This window comes from Fopius arisanus, unplaced genomic scaffold (assembly GCF_000806365.1).
Source record: "Fopius arisanus strain USDA-PBARC FA_bdor unplaced genomic scaffold, ASM80636v1 scaffold00049, whole genome shotgun sequence".
Taxonomy (NCBI): Eukaryota; Metazoa; Arthropoda; class Insecta; order Hymenoptera; family Braconidae; genus Fopius; species Fopius arisanus.
Genome location: NW_011887788.1, coordinates 399419 through 417338, shown reverse-complemented (window position 1 = coordinate 417338; position 17920 = coordinate 399419). Strand labels below are relative to the sequence as shown.

General features: G+C 39.0%; 4 protein-coding genes across 5 annotated transcripts in view; 2 read left to right on the top strand and 2 right to left on the bottom strand.

The window, feature by feature from the left end:
- The window catches only part of LOC105267673 (uncharacterized), a 33968-nt gene extending 24358 nt beyond the window's left edge, over nucleotides 1-9610 (top strand). The window contains exons 5-16 of one of the 2 annotated variants that reach the window (XR_892279.1): nucleotides 264-552; nucleotides 813-1084; nucleotides 1422-1574; nucleotides 2044-2238; nucleotides 2323-2711; nucleotides 3025-3261; nucleotides 3459-3638; nucleotides 3849-3996; nucleotides 4076-4345; nucleotides 4672-5009; nucleotides 5230-5887; nucleotides 8982-9610. Coding sequence is in view for 1 of the 2 variants with exons in the window: in XM_011306686.1 (XP_011304988.1) it covers nucleotides 264-552; nucleotides 813-1084; nucleotides 1422-1574; nucleotides 2044-2238; nucleotides 2323-2711; nucleotides 3025-3261; nucleotides 3459-3638; nucleotides 3849-3996; nucleotides 4076-4345; nucleotides 4672-5009; nucleotides 5230-5572 (2814 nt within the window). In the remaining variant the exon portion in view is untranslated. Of the gene's footprint in view, nucleotides 1-263; nucleotides 553-812; nucleotides 1085-1421; nucleotides 1575-2043; nucleotides 2239-2322; nucleotides 2712-3024; nucleotides 3262-3458; nucleotides 3639-3848; nucleotides 3997-4075; nucleotides 4346-4671; nucleotides 5010-5229; nucleotides 7103-8981 lie in introns of those variants that run through there. The other variant, XM_011306686.1, reaches the window with a different exon arrangement.
- Nucleotides 9291-12411, bottom strand: AP-2mu (adaptor protein complex 2, mu subunit). The gene is made up of 5 exons (XM_011306687.1): nucleotides 12269-12411; nucleotides 11177-11554; nucleotides 10804-11054; nucleotides 10439-10692; nucleotides 9291-10363 (listed from the first exon to the last, which is right to left on the bottom strand). The coding sequence occupies exons 2-5, from the start codon at nucleotides 11514-11516 to the stop codon at nucleotides 9883-9885; spliced, it is 1326 nt and encodes a 441-aa protein (XP_011304989.1). The 5' UTR covers nucleotides 11517-11554; nucleotides 12269-12411; the 3' UTR covers nucleotides 9291-9882.
- Nucleotides 12412-12897: 486 nt separating this feature from the next.
- Cdc5 (cell division cycle protein 21) lies at nucleotides 12898-16275 on the top strand. The gene is made up of 2 exons (XM_011306685.1): nucleotides 12898-13079; nucleotides 13385-16275. The coding sequence occupies exons 1-2, from the start codon at nucleotides 13035-13037 to the stop codon at nucleotides 15725-15727; spliced, it is 2388 nt and encodes a 795-aa protein (XP_011304987.1). The 5' UTR covers nucleotides 12898-13034; the 3' UTR covers nucleotides 15728-16275.
- A 183-nt stretch (nucleotides 16276-16458) lies between these two features.
- On the bottom strand, nucleotides 16459-17846 carry Ripalpha (RPA-interacting protein alpha). Its single transcript, XM_011306683.1, has 3 exons — nucleotides 17628-17846; nucleotides 17145-17382; nucleotides 16459-17028 (listed from the first exon to the last, which is right to left on the bottom strand). Exons 1-3 carry the CDS (start codon nucleotides 17733-17735, stop codon nucleotides 16691-16693), a joined length of 684 nt encoding a protein of 227 aa, XP_011304985.1. The 5' UTR covers nucleotides 17736-17846; the 3' UTR covers nucleotides 16459-16690.
- Between the last annotated feature and the right edge of the window lie 74 nt (nucleotides 17847-17920).

Here is a 17920-nt window from a genome sequence, read left to right as displayed (position 1 = left end):
TCTGTGAGTCACTCCATTTATTTTCCAATTATTCCCCCGTATGAATAGAAATAATTTCCGTGAAATTAAATGACTCGTAAATTAACGAGATTAATTAATTCCTGAGGGAAGAATTCCCCCGAAATTTCATGTCATTTTTTTTTTTAATTGTTTTTTTTTTCCACGAGTATTTCACGTGTAATTTCCTCAAGGGATGAATACCCCTCACGTTTTTCCTGTGGATAATGAAATTATAATAAACAACACAATCTGTTGCACTCCAGTTAACCTTCGACAGTTTCACCCTCGGGAAATTTGTATCCTTTACGGTGGAGGGATGCCCCGATGGGTCGTTGCAAATATCGGAAGCCCAGAGACCGGATGTTGGTGGGGTATGGTGTGGCACCTCATGGGGTCCAGCTATTTACTACAGTGAAACACCGATTGTTACGATATCCCTGAAACTCCTGAGACTCAGTCAGGATCAGACAGGCTTCAATTTCGATTTTCGTATGGCATACAAGATGATAAAAAGATCGGATGCTGTTGTCAGATATGGAAATCCATTCGTCGGTGAGTTTGCATCCCCCATCCCATTCCGATACCCAACAAAATTCTTTTTGATTTAATCCCAAAAATTATCAGGCTTAATTATCCTTAATTATCGTCTCTTACCCTTAATTATCCATAAAACCTAATCAGAATTAAACTTCAATTTTTTATTATAAATTTCGTTCGCAGGTTGTACGAATTTTAGATAAGAAAAATTAAGAATAAATTAGGACTCTCTTTTTCTGTTGCCCTGTTCAAATAAATATATTATCATTCCCCAGAATTCGTGTCGTACCTCACAAAATCGACCTCGAGACCAACCACTGCTTTGAGTCACCCCATCGAGTACTCGAATACGACAATCACCTCGTCGGTGAGAATAACAGAAAAATTTAAACCAACTGTGGCTACCCCTGAGCAACAATACCTGGGGGACCTGATATCAGGGACATATTGCTCGAGAATATTCAGCGATTGCGATAAAAGAAAATGTAGGCTACAGTCGCCCAATTTTCCTGGTCTCTATCCACGCAATCTCACGTGCTACTATGCAGTAAGTTCTCTCCAATTTTTTTCCACTATATTAATATTAATAAATGCAACACTCGCAAAAAAGGTCAATAAGTTTTTTAATAGATTATAAATTAGATATAAGAATGTAAAAAGATTATTAAAAAGAATGTAAAAATTATGAGTCGTACAGTTGTAAATCGCAATTATTTCTCGGATGATGGAGTTCGCGTCATTCTGCGGAATGTCGCGGAATTCCAGGAAGCGCTGATATTATTTTCTTCTGGTATAATCGTGTGACCCTAGGATATGCCGAGAAATAGAATTCTAGTCTTGCATAGTTGAGCGTCTCCTGAATTAAGTAGAATTGTACTCTTCAGGTACGACAGCACGAAGTACCACCAGGCAAACACGCACTCATAACTGTACGTCAGCCAAGGGGTCAGCTGATTGCTGTGCGTGCTAGACCAGCTAATCAGGCTGAACCACCACCAAGAGAGCTCAAATTGTGGCAGGATTGTGACGTCGTTCAGGTAGGTCAGGTCAACCTCAAGAATTAAACAGAAAAAAAACTAGAAATTTTTGTCTGAAATTTCTAAGGACTGAACAATTCAAAATTCGTATCGAATTGTCGGAGGGGAAATCAATAGAAACCACACTTTAGTTCTATATTTTTAATTAAAAATTCAATTATTATATTGTATTCATTGATTTACATTCTGTTCTATTATATAGAACAGAATGCAACTTTCAATCTCAATAGGATTTTCCTATAAATTTCTACCTGAGAAAATTTTACCGGATAATACACCGGTCTGAATATATTATTAAAAAATAGTTCAACTGGATGAAAGAGTACTGCATAGAGCTCCAAAGAATTCCGTGAATCCCAATAAAAAAATACGATAGCAAAGTAGTAGCTAGAGGTGAATGCACGTCGTATTCAGCCAAACGTAAGTCAATAGACTGATTTTCAAATGGAAGGGAAAAAAAAAATTTCAGGACTACGTAACAGTGTACGATGGCTACACCACTCGAGACCCAGTGATCCTCAAGTTTTGTGGTGGTGGTGAACCGGTGCCAGAGGCAACGAGCAGCGAAGCAGAAATTCTCGTTGAATTTACCACATCACCCTACGGAACTTTTCTCCATCCAACACCACCCCACTCCCTCCACGGTTTTCAACTGGAAGTCCAGGTGAAATATTCAAGTCCATACATCTGTCTCCCGACAAATGCATCTTAATGCAAATACTGATCAACAATTAATGAATTTACACAGGTGAAATTCGTAGACGCCGAGTCACCGGAGTACGCGAAAAATAAACGCTGCGAATTTTGGTTGAAGGGAAATGGTGGTGGTGTACTGGCATCACCTCGGCACACACTCCCACGAAATACAACTTGTCTGTATCATCTCCGAGGTGCTGGGCCAGTAATGCCCAGTCCAACACCACCGAGACCATTACCCAAATTCCCGGAGACTAGACCTGGTACTGTCTGGAGAAAACCAGCGCCAAAACCTGCACAACCGCAATTTCGCATCTGGATGTCCATCCTCAAATTTCACGTTGGTAATACTCCCAGCACTAATGATGAAGATTGCAGTACCACAATGCTCGTGTGGGACGGAGATATCTTTCCGTTATCCGAATGCAACGACATATCTTGGTGAGGCCCAATTATTTTCAAACACCCTTACCCTCAATTCGTAAAGCGACACTTCCAACAACTCGGTAATCACTCCCCTTCGAAAAAAAAAGGAAAATAAGACTGAAGCTTCAAATATTTTTATAATTTTTAATGAAATCAGTTGGACATCCACAGGGAGCTTTGTCTAGAAAAAATGCAAAGATCAATTAAAAGTTTTTAATTGATCATTGAAAAGAGCGAAACTGGGAATAAAATTTCTGTCGCCGCAGACTTGAATAAGGAATTGAAGCTTTGATGATGATTTGCCACAATTTTACTGGATTATTTGCAGCGGAAAAGAGAGGCAGAGATATATGGACAGAACTGGGGATTTAATACCGCAGAGTGGAGGTAGACCAGCAGCAAATACTACTCTGTTGGCCAGATACTGCAAGGACAAACTGCCAAAAACGTGTGATCACTTGATTCTGCAGAATACGAGTCGACCATGTACATTAGGGGAAAGTTTCATTTCCTCCGGGAACAGCATGACTATTGAAATACGCATGACCGAGTCCACAGCCCTGAGGTAATTATCGTTTAAAAAATCATGGCAGAACACCTTTGCAATGTACAAACGGAACAAACCACTTTGAGTTATTGAGTTAAGAGGATTTCCTGAGGATTTAATAAATTCAATGGTTTTGAATAACTAATCGATTGGGGAAAATCCCCATTTCTCTTTGGTGTTACATTATTTATTTTATCTACTCTGTTTCTACGAAGGCCTGTGAATTTTCGCGCACTCTACGAATTCGTCGATCTACATCAGGATGGTGATCCTTATGGGGTAGGACCCTGCTCACGAGTTTTTTATAGTCGAAATCGGGATCAATATGTCGACAGGAGATTTCAAGCTCCCAGGGACATCTTCTTGTACGGCAGGGGCGGCGCGAAGAATTTAAGGTAAGATAAATACTCTATCCGTTAAATTTATTAGTTATGAATAAATTTGTTTGATATTTCTTGTCAGGAGTTATGGACTAGTCTAGGGAAGCGGATATTTGTAGGGAATTTTTTTTTAATTTATAATCCATGGTGGAATATTATTAGAATAATGAAAAAAGTCGTGGAGCTTTAGGATCAATATCGAGTAATTCATTTTTATGGTTGCAGCTGTGTGTATCGTTTCGAAGGGGAACAGGATGAAGTTGTTAAATTGAGATTCAACAAATTGCTGAATGGAAATCATACGTGCAAAAGTGTCTCCAGCGTTGATTACAATAGATTTTTGTGTTTAGGGCAGAATAATTTCTCTCTGAAGGTAAATATTGTATTTTATCATTCGATGAAAAATTATTAATCCATTTTTCCACTGGAATTTTATTCATTATTATTATTAGATAATGGATTTACCATGGCCCAATGGCTCCCCAATTCAACGAGACTGCCTGTGTTCAAACCGATCATTGCCAATCACAGTCAAGTCATTATCGAATATCGTCGAGGTACATTTTGTCGTTCACTCCATGAGTTCCCTCGACGACTACAATAATCTGTTCTTCGAGGGTGTCTGGGACTTTGTTAAAGCTGTACCTTGTCTCCAGAAGCGACGGGTCAGGGGGCCGTCAGGTGAAATAAAGTATGAGTCACCCATCGCCGAGGAAGAAGAGGTTTGCATTAAAAATTCATAATTCACCTACCCCAATAAAAAAAAGTAAACATATTGTCCCACCGGATTTACCTGTCAAGACAAATAGCGCTTGTAGAATAATAAATAATAAATTTACGACTGCGCTGGGACTGTTCTCCAAGAATATTACAATCTATCGATTTATCTCGAAAATCAGCGATTTCAGGAAAAAACATGTAATGAAATTTTTTATGGGAAATTTAATGTGCTACAAAAAGTTCATTCAATATTTTTCCGTGAAATTTACAGTTTTCGAGATAAATCGATAATTACGGAAAATAGTACATTAGGGTTATTTTATGCCAGAGCTACTGTCGAAATCATCCGTGGCTGATCGATCCAGGCCCCAATCAGTACCTCTACGTGCAGACCCATGGAAGAGTCATGAAGAATGGCACTAAATGTCTCACCAAGAACCGAGTGATTCTCCATACCGGAGGTACCCTAAACGTGGCAGTTTGCCCTAGACCTGAAAGTGACTCGAGACATCAGGTCGTTGGGGTTTTCAGCAAAGGGTGGACCTCCCAGAATTACGCAACGATGCTGATCGCTCCAAGCTTCGATCCGATGAGAAGCGTTGCTGTTGAATTTATTATTAATGAGCCTGACATCCATACTGTCACGTGGCTTGAGATGACGAGGAGGTAAGCTCGCATTGCAACCAGATCGATTCAATATTAAATATTGGAAAATTTCCTGAGTAGTTGCCTCATTAATTTTCCTCGAAGAATTGTCCTCAAGTTTCTTCCTCGTTGGAAAATTCCTTGACACTTTTTTCCTCCGAGAGTTTTTTAATGAGTTTTTTTAATACGATTTTTATTAAAAAAAAATATGTGTCTCTTGTACGATAATGATGTTTAATAGGCCAGCCATGAAGACTCCCCCAGAAGGTCTGCAAATGCCCCGAGACTGCGAACAACGTTGTCCAGAGCTTGATGCCTGTATCAACGCCTCCCTCTGGTGCGATGGCACCTCTCACTGTCCCTCAGGATACGACGAGGCCCTGACCCACTGCTCGATGCTCCTACGACTGCCACCACTTCACCTAGCAGTCGGTGCTCTCCTGATTCTATCAGTAATGGGCGCTATATTCTTCGTGTCGTGGCGTGTACTACGCAGAAAAACAAATCGATCCATCTCCCAGCATCGATTGAAGAGCATCTCCTCGGAGACGGCTATAATCGATGGCAAGGAAGTGATATGCTGACAAAGCGACAGTTCTGTGCGATACGTTGAGATAGACCGTGTGACAACGGTGTGACGCACATTTCCAGAATTAAAATGTTCTTTGATAAACAACTGGGGAAATTATTGCAACGCCATTCTGCCATCACTGCCCACAATTTTGTAATAATTTCGTGGCATTTTTCAATGTTGAGAGAATATTTTGGTAAATGGAGAGTAACTGTCGTCTGAACGTAACGCCCAGAACTGTTTCGATTTATTGGACCTCTGTGAGTGCTCAGCTGTGTGCACGTGTGACTTTTAATAGTGAATTTTCAATTTCCTGGGGAGAGCTGGGGTGAGTGGAATATTTTTATTCTAGTGGTTTTTTTTTTTCATTTATTCTGTTTTCAATGGTTTGGGGGGTCTTGTAGGCAAATCAGTCGACGTAATTAGTCGAGGGTTAGTTCACAATTACGTTGTGCCTTTATCGGGAGTCAAGCCCTCTCCAGGGATTATTATGTTGGAATATTGAGCCCTCATTTATTTGAGTAGGCAAATCAATTTTAAAATTGTGAAAGGGATATTTAATGAATTTTTTCCTCAGCGAGATAAATATAAAAAGAAATTCCGCATTTCCTGCAGAAAAATTGAGTTGCAAACAATTATTTATATATAATGGATTGACAATTGGCATGGCGTAATTGGTGAATTGTCGAGAATGATTATTCTTTCCCCGTCCGCAGTGTCTCTTGATTTCCATGATTTCATCATTGATTTCCAGTGGAAGATGGAGAGTTACAGGTGGACATAGAATACGTATTCCCCAATTATCTGAATTTTTCACTCTTTCGTTTTACGATGACAATAAAATTCCATGGAATCAGAGATTTTATGATGCATAAGCTGATTATCCAGAGGCTCTGCGGATAAAGCCACCGGCAAAAGCAGAGTAATGATGTAAAAATTGAGAAATAGAAATAAATATTGAAATTCAATATTCACGCAGATGTTGATTTCGATGAGTAATGGGAATAATTTTTCTTATGATGATAAATAAATGAGTAAACAATACGAGAAGTAGTTTTGTGATTGTGCATTAGTGGGAACTAATTAGATAACGACCAAGGGAAGAAGAGGAGATGAAAACTGGAATTTTTTGAGGGGTTGGATGCTGGGGTGGAGGCTGAGGATTCGGTGGTTAGACGTTTACAGGGGAATTTAGAAGAGAGTAAATCATTTAATGTAGAAAATTGATTAGCCAGGAATCATGTGATATAATGCTGTTCATTCGGAGCTGCGCTTCGACATTGAAAAAATTGTTACGTCGAGATAGAGCGAGGGAGTTTGCAATTGTGACAATTCAGTGCTAATGAAAATAATTCCAACGGGTCGAGCGGAATTTTTGAATCGACACTCCTATATCTCGGCTCGTGTAAAACATTGTTTATAAAATGTACATATGAGAGCAATTTTAATATCTTCAATATTAATAATCAGCCATTGCGAGCACGTGATCGATCGGTGCAATTGTGATATAATTATTTTCATTGATATTTTGAAAATTAAATTATTACGCATCATCTGTAGTATTTTCATAATTTTGATTGAAAGAATTGAAAAATAGTAAAAACTATTTGTTTGTGAAGAAAATGAGAATATTCATTGATTTTTAGGAAATAATCCTCGGTTATTTGCAAAGTGTTTTCCAAATGAGATTTGATTGAGAGTATTTTTTGGGGGATCGATTGAATTGCTGTTCACAAAGGCTGACAGTGCTTCTTACTATTAATTCATAAGTGCATAACTTTCAGCAGGTACTTGATCCATGACAATTTGACGAAACAATGAATATAGTCGCGTGGAAAGAAAATTGTTTTGAAGAGCCGAGAGCTCGCAATACCGTTGTCAACGACGTCATAACGAAGAAAAATTAAACGTAAGAATTAATATACCTGAATCTCTGCCATTATCACCGCCCATTACTGTTCAACCGAGGGGATTAAAAATGATAAGAGACAATCGTTGTGATAATTTGTGTAATCAGGACAAAGATATCGTTTGAATAATTAATTACCGTGAGTTACAACCGAAAGATGAAGAGCATTATTTCCTTATCAATTATTTGTACGTATTTTACTTTCCGGGACCAATTTATTGCCAAAAAAAAACCATTAAATGAGTCCGATTTGTTTTTTACTTTTATAATTGAGTAATTGAGTGCTTCGCTAATTGTTTATTTGAAGAATTAACTGCCAGACGAACATCTCTGGCTGAATTTCTTCGGGAGTTGTGAATGGAAAACATTTTCTGTTTATATTTAGTTGAGAAAATCGAGAGAGATATCGTCGGCATGTACACAATAATGAATCTTCGTTGAGAAAATGTTTCTGTTGGCAAATGTAAATAAAACAGCGTATGAACTAGAACGTTAATTCGTAGAGGCCGAGATGTGAGTTAGAAAATTGATGAGAACATAGAAAAAAATCTAGACGTAACTTGGTATAACTATAATCATTATTAACGATGTGAAATCATATCTAGGACGCGTTGAGGTTTTCCGATTAAAAACAATACAATAAAGTATGGAGTGAGTGAATTGATAGTGGAAAAATTCTTGACAAAAAATTCTTTTTTTGAGTGGCAACTATAGGCAATACATTTATGAATTCAATGCGCCATTGGTAAATTCACTTCAGCGATTTAGAGGGGGTGAATGATAATTTTCCTGCGGGTGGAAATAAATTAAACAGTAATACTGAGACTGACTCGTATGGTGAAACTGGAGAAATTTTGGGGATTTTGGGGCTGAATGGATAGACATTGGGCCTTAAAAGGGGTGTCATTCTGCTCCATTATTTTTTTGCTCATGAATTTATCGGTTTCACCAGTTTCCTCACTGTCAGAACATGATAAAGACATACTCAAGACTGCCGTACATCTTGTAAATTATCAAGTAATAATAATCCATCGTGGTGTTCGATAAGAGAAGAAACTAGGAAACTAAAATTGCCATGTCCTTTTTTAAAATGAGAGTTACAATTGGGATTAATTATCGCATAATTTCGGTTTCATTGTGATGTTTCATGGTGAACGGGTGAAAATTCACTGAATTTTCTGTACAAGTTGAAAAATGTGTAATGGATGAGATCAATGAAAAAGGGATGAGAGTAATGTTAATGAATGAAGGGTGTGTGAATTAATAATTTTATGGAGTAACGTGGGAGTCATCTTAAGAGCACTAATAAATCATCATTTTAAATGTATTTGGAATGTCCGGATCATTCGACTTCATGTGGTGTAAACGTGGAGGGAAATATATCAATGAATGTATACTCATCGAAGATGATGATCGACGTAACAAGAGAATCAAATAATTTTCAAAAATGGGATTGTAATGACTTATTCCACTGAACCAACGAATCACTTGTTTCTTCATATTTTTTTTTCAGCACGCAAGTCAAGAATAAACTGACAATAACACACTGCAGACGGTACACCGCCGACATGTAGCGGATGAGTATGTTTTCATGTGGAAATGTGTAAACCTCATTTAGGCATTATTCATAGACTAGGAATATTTCATTATAGAATTCTTGAGAGCTTGTTCCTCACCGAAACCATTGCCATCAGTTGTCATATGTCGAATAAAGAAACTTATGTTAAAAATCTAATAATTTGTGTATAATTGTCATAATTGTTCATTATCCCCATTGGGTTGAATTGAAAAAAAAAACCGAAAACACCAGAAACCACATTCATTCATTTATACATATATTTCGAGATTCAATATGTGATTCGAAGCGTACAGACAAAATCAATACTTCATTAATTATTTCATCCGCTTTCAATGCAATGAATATCAACATCAATCATATTACCTACAATTTTCATCATTACTTTATCCACAATTACTCTCATCTTCAAGTAAATCTCAACAATTATTCTCCTCAATTAGTAATTTATCAGCAATCGAGTAATACCCATACCAAAGAGTTGTAACTACTTCAAATTAAATAAAACACTCTCCATCACTCGATGATTTTCGTGCAGACTTGTCATGGTAACCCCTTTGCACATCACATAATCTCCCGTAAATTCATTATAATCTGGATTGATACTGTCGCATGAAATCAGTAAATTTGTGAAAACGAACAACTCTTTGGCATCGAGTTGTTAAGAATCTATTTTTCTTTAATGAATTCCCATTAATCGGTCAATTCAACAAATTAATCACTCACTTAAATAATTTACTCCACAGAGAATTTTTCGTAAGTGTGATTAATTAATTGATTTGATTTAGGAAATGAATTACTCCCATTGAGCTGAATACTCTGAGAATTGATTCGATCATTAGCATCTCGTCTCGTAAAGACCACTTCGTCCAATGTACCTGACCCATTTGATGACATCGTGATCGGAGTAATTGAGTTTCGACTCAAAGACCTTCAAATACCGGACTTTAAAGCCTGACGGGGCAAATGGTACCTCAAAGTTCATAGAGATGGGTGGTCTCGTCCATTTTTTCTTGGTATCAGTTTCAAGGAGATCGATTTCAGCTGACAATTGAGTCTCCTTCATGCCAGCCATTCGCTTTATCTTCCAGACGATGGCGTTCTCAGATGCTTTGTATTTCGCTTTACCTTTCAGACAGATCAATTGGACACCAGCTGTGTTGAGGGGAGTGGGAACCCGCACCTCGATCTTCTGGCCCAGTAGGGAGGGCTTGAAGTTGGATTTTAGAACTGCCTTCACCTCCATTTTTGTACGGCCGACCTCGCGCACCAGAGGAATCAATCGAAATGGCAGTGATATATCCTTCGTTGTGCGGTATCTGGAGAATTATCGAGTGCAATTAATTATGTAAATTGCTTTTATCGATAAATATAAATTAGATAAGAAAGCTCACCTCATCAACTCAAATTCACCGTCAGGTGGTATGAAACTAATGGAATGTTCAGTTTCGAATTTTGATAACTTGACACATTGATGAAATTGACAGTCGTCAATAACGACGACTGGTTTTCCAGATCTGGCACCAGTGGGATCGTCACCGCCGCCTAGACTTCCTCCCCCCTTCATTCCCCGGGCTTCCATTACGATCTTGTCGTTGATGCCGAATTTGCATTCGGGCATTCCTGACAGATATGATTTCATAACGACCTGGGGATGGCGACCATAAACCACAATTTAATTATTGAATTTACATAATAGAGAAAAAATCCAGAAGTGGGTGCAGTTAATCGATTAATTTATTCTGTACTAGTTATTAACCTTTCCAGCAACGTGCGCGCTCAGGACCTGACCCTGAGGACTCATCAACAGGTTTACGTACTCCAGAACGTCTAGGAAAAGCTCGTTACGTCGATATTTAATTCCCTCTCGACGCCACCCAATTTGCCCAGTCACTTGAGATGTTATTTGGGCTTGTTCCTCTTTCGTTGCGGATTTAACTCCCTGCTGGGTGATAAATGTTTTCAGGACTCCAGTGTCACAATTCTGGGGGTATCCGAAGTCCAGGATCTCTGTGAAACAAAATCTCAATTAATTATATCAATTTGGTAATGAAAAATCGATTACATTCACAATTGTAATGAATTTTTAGTTGTAGTTTGGGTTTTATAAAAAAAAAATATTCCACACTCACCATCGAGCAATTCATAGATGAGGACAAAATTGTTCTTGATATTCTCTTCGGAAATCTTTCCAAAGTAGGACTGCATAACATCATTGATCTTCAGTAGAAACTCGAAGACCATGGCAGCATTGACATTCTGCTTGGTGACAGCTGCCAGCCAGATATTGGCCCGTTTAATATGAAAAAATGATGTTCTCGCGATATTCGTCACTGGGGATCTGACCTGCTGTCGCGCGTGAATAACATTCACTCGAAATGCATCCACAGCATTTCTCCCGATATCATCCCGGTACACCCGGGATATCAGGACCTCGCCCTTGTGGTTATACACGAAGAGGCCTCCGATCATCTTTATCGAGGACAATTGATTTTTTCACTACTCTAAAACTAAACAGAAACCTTGCCGTCAATTACGAGGCCCCAGGAGTCAAACGAATCGATCCCCAATACCTGAATTTTTTAACAGCGATAAGTGCATCTGGCTCAGCTCCAATCATCAGTGAATATCTCTTGAACGGGGAGAAATACCACAATTTTTATATAAACCTTTTTTTTAGTCCGTATATCGTTCTACAAAAGAGATATTTACGAAAATTACTCTATCTCACTTCTTTTACGAGATATTCACAGATAACTGACCCTGGGTGAAATGCATTTATCCTAGTTGGTCCATTCACTGCAGATACCATCAAGATCTTTAATATCCCACATCTTACGAACGAACGAAGCGAATTGCACTAGCCCAGTCTCATTTTAAAGATTATAAAGATACCTCGGGAGTAAGACAAAAATCGGAAAATTCCACTCTATCGTTCTCGAGGTATGGGCGATTGAAGGGCACTTCACACGAACGATATTTTATGGAGGGTTAGAGGGAATGATTTAATTGAATAAATTACAATGTTTTGATAATTGTGGGATCATTAGAGGTACCAGGAGCCTGTGATAACGCCCCATTTTATGAATGACATTTCAAAGCCACTCGACAATGCTCCCTATCGATCCACAGTTCACTATTCTTCACATTTTCACCCCATCCCCTCAATCACGAATGAACGATAAATTTGACAATTAAATTCGGTAATTAGGGATTGTACTTACGCATCTCTGTACTCCGAAATGCTATCGGGAGATTAATCGGTGGCTAAAAAATGCCCACCGGTGATAAAATGTTCGAGAGCTCGAAGAGAATACGAGGATTGTCCCAGTGACGGAGAGACACCCACTTTTCATGCTACTCGAGTCAAAATTATTTTCACATTGTCAATTACATTAGGAGTATCAATTTTCTGTTTAAGACGCATTTCTGCAATATAACAAAAATCATATTTATCCATCAATTTGCGAAATGAATACTTAAAATAATGGGAGACGAATAAATAAGATGCAACTGACGCGACAACAACTTCCGGTATTCAAAACTGGGCAAGTCCGAAAAAACCCGAGATGGAATGAATCAATCAATTTATTAACCTATTAATTTATTAATTCAAATTCAAGGAATTTTATTTGTTAACAATTTTATCACTTTGTACATTAAATTATGAGAGATAAAAAGAAATGAAATTGTGAAGGCAATCGAATGCAGGCGATATTATCGGAATTAAATTGAGAAAAAATAAAAATAATTTTTTTCTTGTTATAAATAATATTTTATTTCATCCATTTCTTCTCTAATTAAAAATCCCCCGCGTTGCAGCAAAATGCAACTTCCGGGTGACGGACCCGAGACGCCTCAAACGCCTAGTCGATGAATAATTTCGAAGCGTTAAATACGCCGACAGTGTTTCGTATTTAATTCATGTGTTCTAATAAATTAATAACAATTTGATTTTACCCGTGCCTCGAATTCAAAGAATCCTCCATCATGCCAAGAATTATGATAAAAGGGGGTGTCTGGAGGAACACAGAGGTGAATATAATTAAAATACAAATTGTCCTAACCTATAAATCAATGTACTCATTACCCCACGGATAAATTGAAAAATTAATTAATTTCCGGATTTATCTCTTTCTCGCTATAATTCCACCGATTTCCTAAAAATTTCGTAAAATTTGGGACAAGTACTTTATTTTTATACGCCCTTTTAATTCAGGTCCATTAATTACTCTCGAAAGAAGAATTTACAGTGGCAAAATATAAAGTCCAAATTACTAAGCATTAAAAAAAAATAATTACATCTATAAATAACACAATGAAACGTAATTTTCCTTCAGGATGAGATTCTTAAAGCGGCAGTGATGAAATATGGTAAGAACCAGTGGAGCAGAATAGCCTCTTTGCTACACCGTAAATCAGCGAAGCAATGCAAGGCTCGTTGGTTCGAGTGGTTGGACCCCAGCATAAAGAAAACAGAATGGAGCAGAGAGGAGGACGAGAAGTTGCTTCACCTAGCCAAACTGATGCCGACCCAATGGAGAACAATAGCTCCAATAATCGGTCGTACAGCTGCCCAATGTCTGGAGCGTTACGAGTGCCTCTTGGATCAAGCCCAAAAGAAGGAAGAGGGTGAGGATGGTTCAGACGATCCCCGTAAGCTCAAACCCGGAGAAATTGATCCGAACCCGGAGACCAAACCAGCACGCCCGGACCCGAAGGACATGGACGAGGATGAGTTAGAAATGTTATCAGAGGCACGTGCTAGGCTGGCCAATACCCAGGGAAAGAAAGCGAAACGAAAGGCCAGGGAGAAGCAGCTGGAAGAAGCCAGGAGACTTGCTGCACTCCAGAAGAGAAGGGAATTGAGAGCTGCTGGAATCACAGTGAACCAGAAGAACAAGCGAAAACGAGGGGTCAACTATAACACCGAGATACCCTTCGAGAAACGTCCGGCCATCGGATTTTACGATACCAGTACTGAGCACATTGATCCACTGGCTGCGGATTTCTCCAGGATGAGGCAGCAGCATCTAGATGGCGAACTGAGGGCTGACAAGGAGGAGCAGGACAGAAAGAAGGATAAACAGAAGCTCAAGCAGAGAAAGGAGAATGATATACCCATGGGGATGTTGAATAATGAGGAGCCTGTGAAGAAGAGGAGCAAACTGGTGCTTCCAGAGCCCCAGATATCTGATCAGGAGCTCCAGCAGGTTGTGAAACTGGGTCGTGCCTCAGAGGTAGCACGAGAAGTCGCCACTGAGAGTGGAATAACACTTTCGGATAGTCTTCTCGCGGATTACTCCCTCACACCAAGTGCTGGAGTGACACCTCGCACTCCAGCTGTTACTGATCGTGTTCTCCAGGAGGCCCAGAACGTCATGGCTCTTACACACGTTGATACACCCCTCAAGGGCGGTCTTAACACTCCTCTCCACAATGTTGATTTCAGTAGCGTTGTACCTTCTTCTACTGCCATTGCAACTCCCAATACTGTCCTGGCAACTCCATTCAGATCCACCAGAAGTGATGGGACACCTCTGAATTCTGGATTCAATACACCAGCTTCTGCCAGGACCCAAAATGGTATTCTAACAGCAACTCCGGTCAGGGATAAACTGAATATTAATCCAGACGCTGGTCTCGAGGGAACTGAGACCCCAGCACTTCAGAAACAGACGAAAGAACAACTGAAGTTGGGACTGAGCGCGCTTCCAGTACCGAAGAATGATTTTCAGATTGTTATTCCTGAAAATGAAGACCAGGACGATGGGGGCAGTAGTCAGATGGATGTTGGGGTTGAGGACCAGGCTGATATTGATGCCAGGAGGCAACAGGAACTCCTGGAGCAGAGAGCCAGGGAAATAGCGAAGAGGTCTCAAGTTATTCAGAGGAATCTGCCAAGACCTACGGAAGTTAACTTGAATATTCTGAGGGGTGTCGATGTCAGTCTGAGGAACCTTAAACCAGCCCGGGACTCGGGGCTAACTGATCAGCAGATTGCTGAGGAGCTGATCAAGAGAGAAATGTTAACAATGATGCAGTATGATGCTGTTCAGAATCCTACGATAATCAATTCGAAACGTGGAAATGCTCTCGTTGCAATGGCACAGAACTATCTCGATCATCATCCTTATGATGATTTTGAGAGGAATGACCTTGACGTGGCTAAGACTCTAATTTCTGATGAGATGGAGGTAGTGAAGAAAGGTATGGGACATGGGGAGTTGAGTCTTGAGGCGTATACCACTGTGTGGGAGGAGTGCTCCTCTCAGATTTTATTTTTGGAAGGCCAGAAGAAATTCACGAGAGCGAACGTAGCGTCGAAGAAGGAGAAAATCGAAGCTGCTGAGAGAATTCTCGAGGAGAACAGGGGACACATGACTGGAGCTGCTAAACTCGCTGCAAAGAAGGAGAAAAAACTCAAGATTATGATGGGAGGGTATCAGACAAGGGATCAAGTCCTCACGAAACAGTTGCATGATATTTATGAACAGATCGAACAGGCACAGCTAGAGTTGTCGACTTTTGAGTTCCTTCAGAAACAGGAGAAGGTTGCACTCGATAGGAGGGTCAATGCACTCAGTGAAGATGTCAATCGACAGGTCGAGAGAGAGAGGAGCCTTCAGGCGAGGTTTGCGGAGCTGCAGGAGCAGGTGCTCCAGACGGGAAGTGAAAATTGATTGGGTGGGTAGATTGGAAAATTCAGGGGGCGGTCATTTTTTTTTATTGTGGATGGTGAATATAGAGGTTCCACATTATTTATTGATTTGTTTATTCAGAGATCCTGGAGATGAGGATTAGAGGAATAATTATAATAAAGAGATTGCACTCTTCAGTAATTGAAATTGTGTCGATGGAAAATTACTCCGGAAATTAAAAACGAAGGAACTTGGATATTTCAATGACCAGTAATTTACGCGGAATTTATCTCTTTTGACACTGAAGAATTACCAACTTTGTCATTTTTCGATGAGACTATTTTGTTAAATTCTCTCTTTTGAGAAATTAATGAGCATTCGATTAATTTTCCCTTTTTCTGCATTTTTGTAGATTAATGAGGACTTTGATGAACTTTTTAATTAATTCAAAACATTCAGAAGTGAGTTACAAAGGTTATGTAAGATTTAAATCAATTCCAGCAGTGTAAATTTAATATCTTAGCAGCTGGCGTATGGACTGTTTAATTAATTTTTCAATGCTAGCATAACTGAATAATTACTGAATAATTATTGTTGAATTAAATTTTTTTTGAGAATATCAAAAGCATGAATTTATTTCATCGGGATCATTAAACCCCCATGCTTCTATGAAGGGCAAAAAATTACTCGCAAAAAATTTGTTAATTATCAATATTAATAATTGATTATTGCAGAGAGGAATTTTGCTGAAAAATGTTGGTATAACTCTCATCTACAGAAATAGAAAATGTTTATTGAAATCATTAGGATCTAGTGGTACATAATAACAAATTATTCAGTCAATGGCACACTCACTGACCATAAATCACACATTGGAATCACCACGAATCCAGAATTTAATTCTGAGTATTCTAATACAGTTGATCCTAATTTTATGAAGGTACAGTCAAAAATTGTCCCAGGGACAATAAAAATGGAATGTACAGAATTAATTTTTAGTCGTCTTTACAAAATCAGAGAGAAGCATTGACAAGTCTCACATGTGACATACAGGGAGAGTGTGTAGTTCTCTGGAAGAGTCAGGAACAAGGTCTGACCTGGACAAGCCCTGGAGTGAGCAGCTAATTGGCTCTCGATGGTGTTTGCCAATTGGGACAGACTGCATCTAGCTGGCAGGCACAATTTGCAAGCTGGACACTGGAACGATCCAGGATTTTCCGTGAGCCCTGATTTCTCACAGATGGGACAGACAACCGAGGCCTTGAGGCTCTCCTCCACGTATGCCTTCAGCATCTCATCATCGTTCTCCAGAATTTTCTCATACTCTTGGAAAATCCATTGCTCTGGAATTAAAAAATCGTAAAAACACGAATACACAAATTTACGAGAAGATGCAGTATTTTCTTTATAAATTCTATTAAAATTATTTTCAATTTCTAGAATAAAAAATTAAATAAACCTTCATCAGCCAACATTTCTGCTTCGAGCTCGAAGATCTCCTCCTCGGTGAGTGGCTCGTTGAAAATTTCAGAATTCCCAGTGTTGTTATCAACACTGATAGTCGTTAAATCACTCAATTCTTGACGTACTATTTCCGTAAGGGTCTCCTGAATACTCTCGGAATTATTTTGAAAAACACCTGCTCTCCTCGCGTCGAACAATACCCGACGTTTCTCTCGCATTCTATCACGGCATCTCTGAGCCCCAGAAATAAAATTAATAAATTGAAGGATTGAGATCAATCCGTGCGAATTATAAAGAGAAAGAACTCTATTTATTTGGATTTATTTGAAATCGAATAGATTGTCATTTGCAATTGAGTGGTGTTTGAACATCTGAATAAAATCGACATAAAAAAATATACTCTATTTTCTAATTTTACTTTACTATTTCTTTATCGATTTTTCCATTGTTTCCAAAGGAATTAGGGAACTCTTCTAACCTGTCTCAAGACCTCTTGGAATTTTGGGCTTCCAGACTTGATTTTTTTCACTGCCTCTCTGGTTTTCATTTTAAGAGCAAATTGAGGGCTTCCCACGATGTTAGCCATATCACCAAAAAATGAATTTGAAATACCCTCGATTGAATCAGAGACAAACCAGATAAACTGAGAACAGAGATGTGATGATGTCGAAATAGTGCGAAATAAAGTTTGTTTTGCACTTCTGAAAACAGAAAAGCCCTCTGTTCCGAAATCCGCCGAACCGCTCCGAGCCGATCAGCTGTTCGACAAGT

Bases quoted from the DNA above. Each gene is read 5' to 3' on its own strand.
- Ripalpha (XM_011306683.1), bottom strand. From the start codon at position 17,735: ATGGCTAACATCGTGGGAAGCCCTCAATTTGCTCTTAAAATGAAAACC. The intron at 17,383-17,627 runs GTTAGAAGAGTT...TCTGGGGCTCAG, and splicing joins TCCAAGAGGTCTTGAGACAG to AGATGCCGTGATAGAATGCG. The intron at 17,029-17,144 runs GTTTATTTAATT...TTTTAATTCCAG, and splicing joins AGAAATGTTGGCTGATGAAG to AGCAATGGATTTTCCAAGAG.
- Cdc5 (XM_011306685.1), top strand. From the start codon at position 13,035: ATGCCAAGAATTATGATAAAAGGGGGTGTCTGGAGGAACACAGAG. The intron at 13,080-13,384 runs GTGAATATAATT...ATTTTCCTTCAG, and splicing joins GTGTCTGGAGGAACACAGAG to GATGAGATTCTTAAAGCGGC.
- AP-2mu (XM_011306687.1), bottom strand. From the start codon at position 11,516: ATGATCGGAGGCCTCTTCGTGTATAACCACAAGGGCGAGGTCCTGATA. The intron at 11,055-11,176 runs GTGAGTGTGGAA...TTTGTTTCACAG, and splicing joins CATCTATGAATTGCTCGATG to AGATCCTGGACTTCGGATAC. The intron at 10,364-10,438 runs GTGAGCTTTCTT...ATAATTCTCCAG, and splicing joins GGTGAATTTGAGTTGATGAG to ATACCGCACAACGAAGGATA.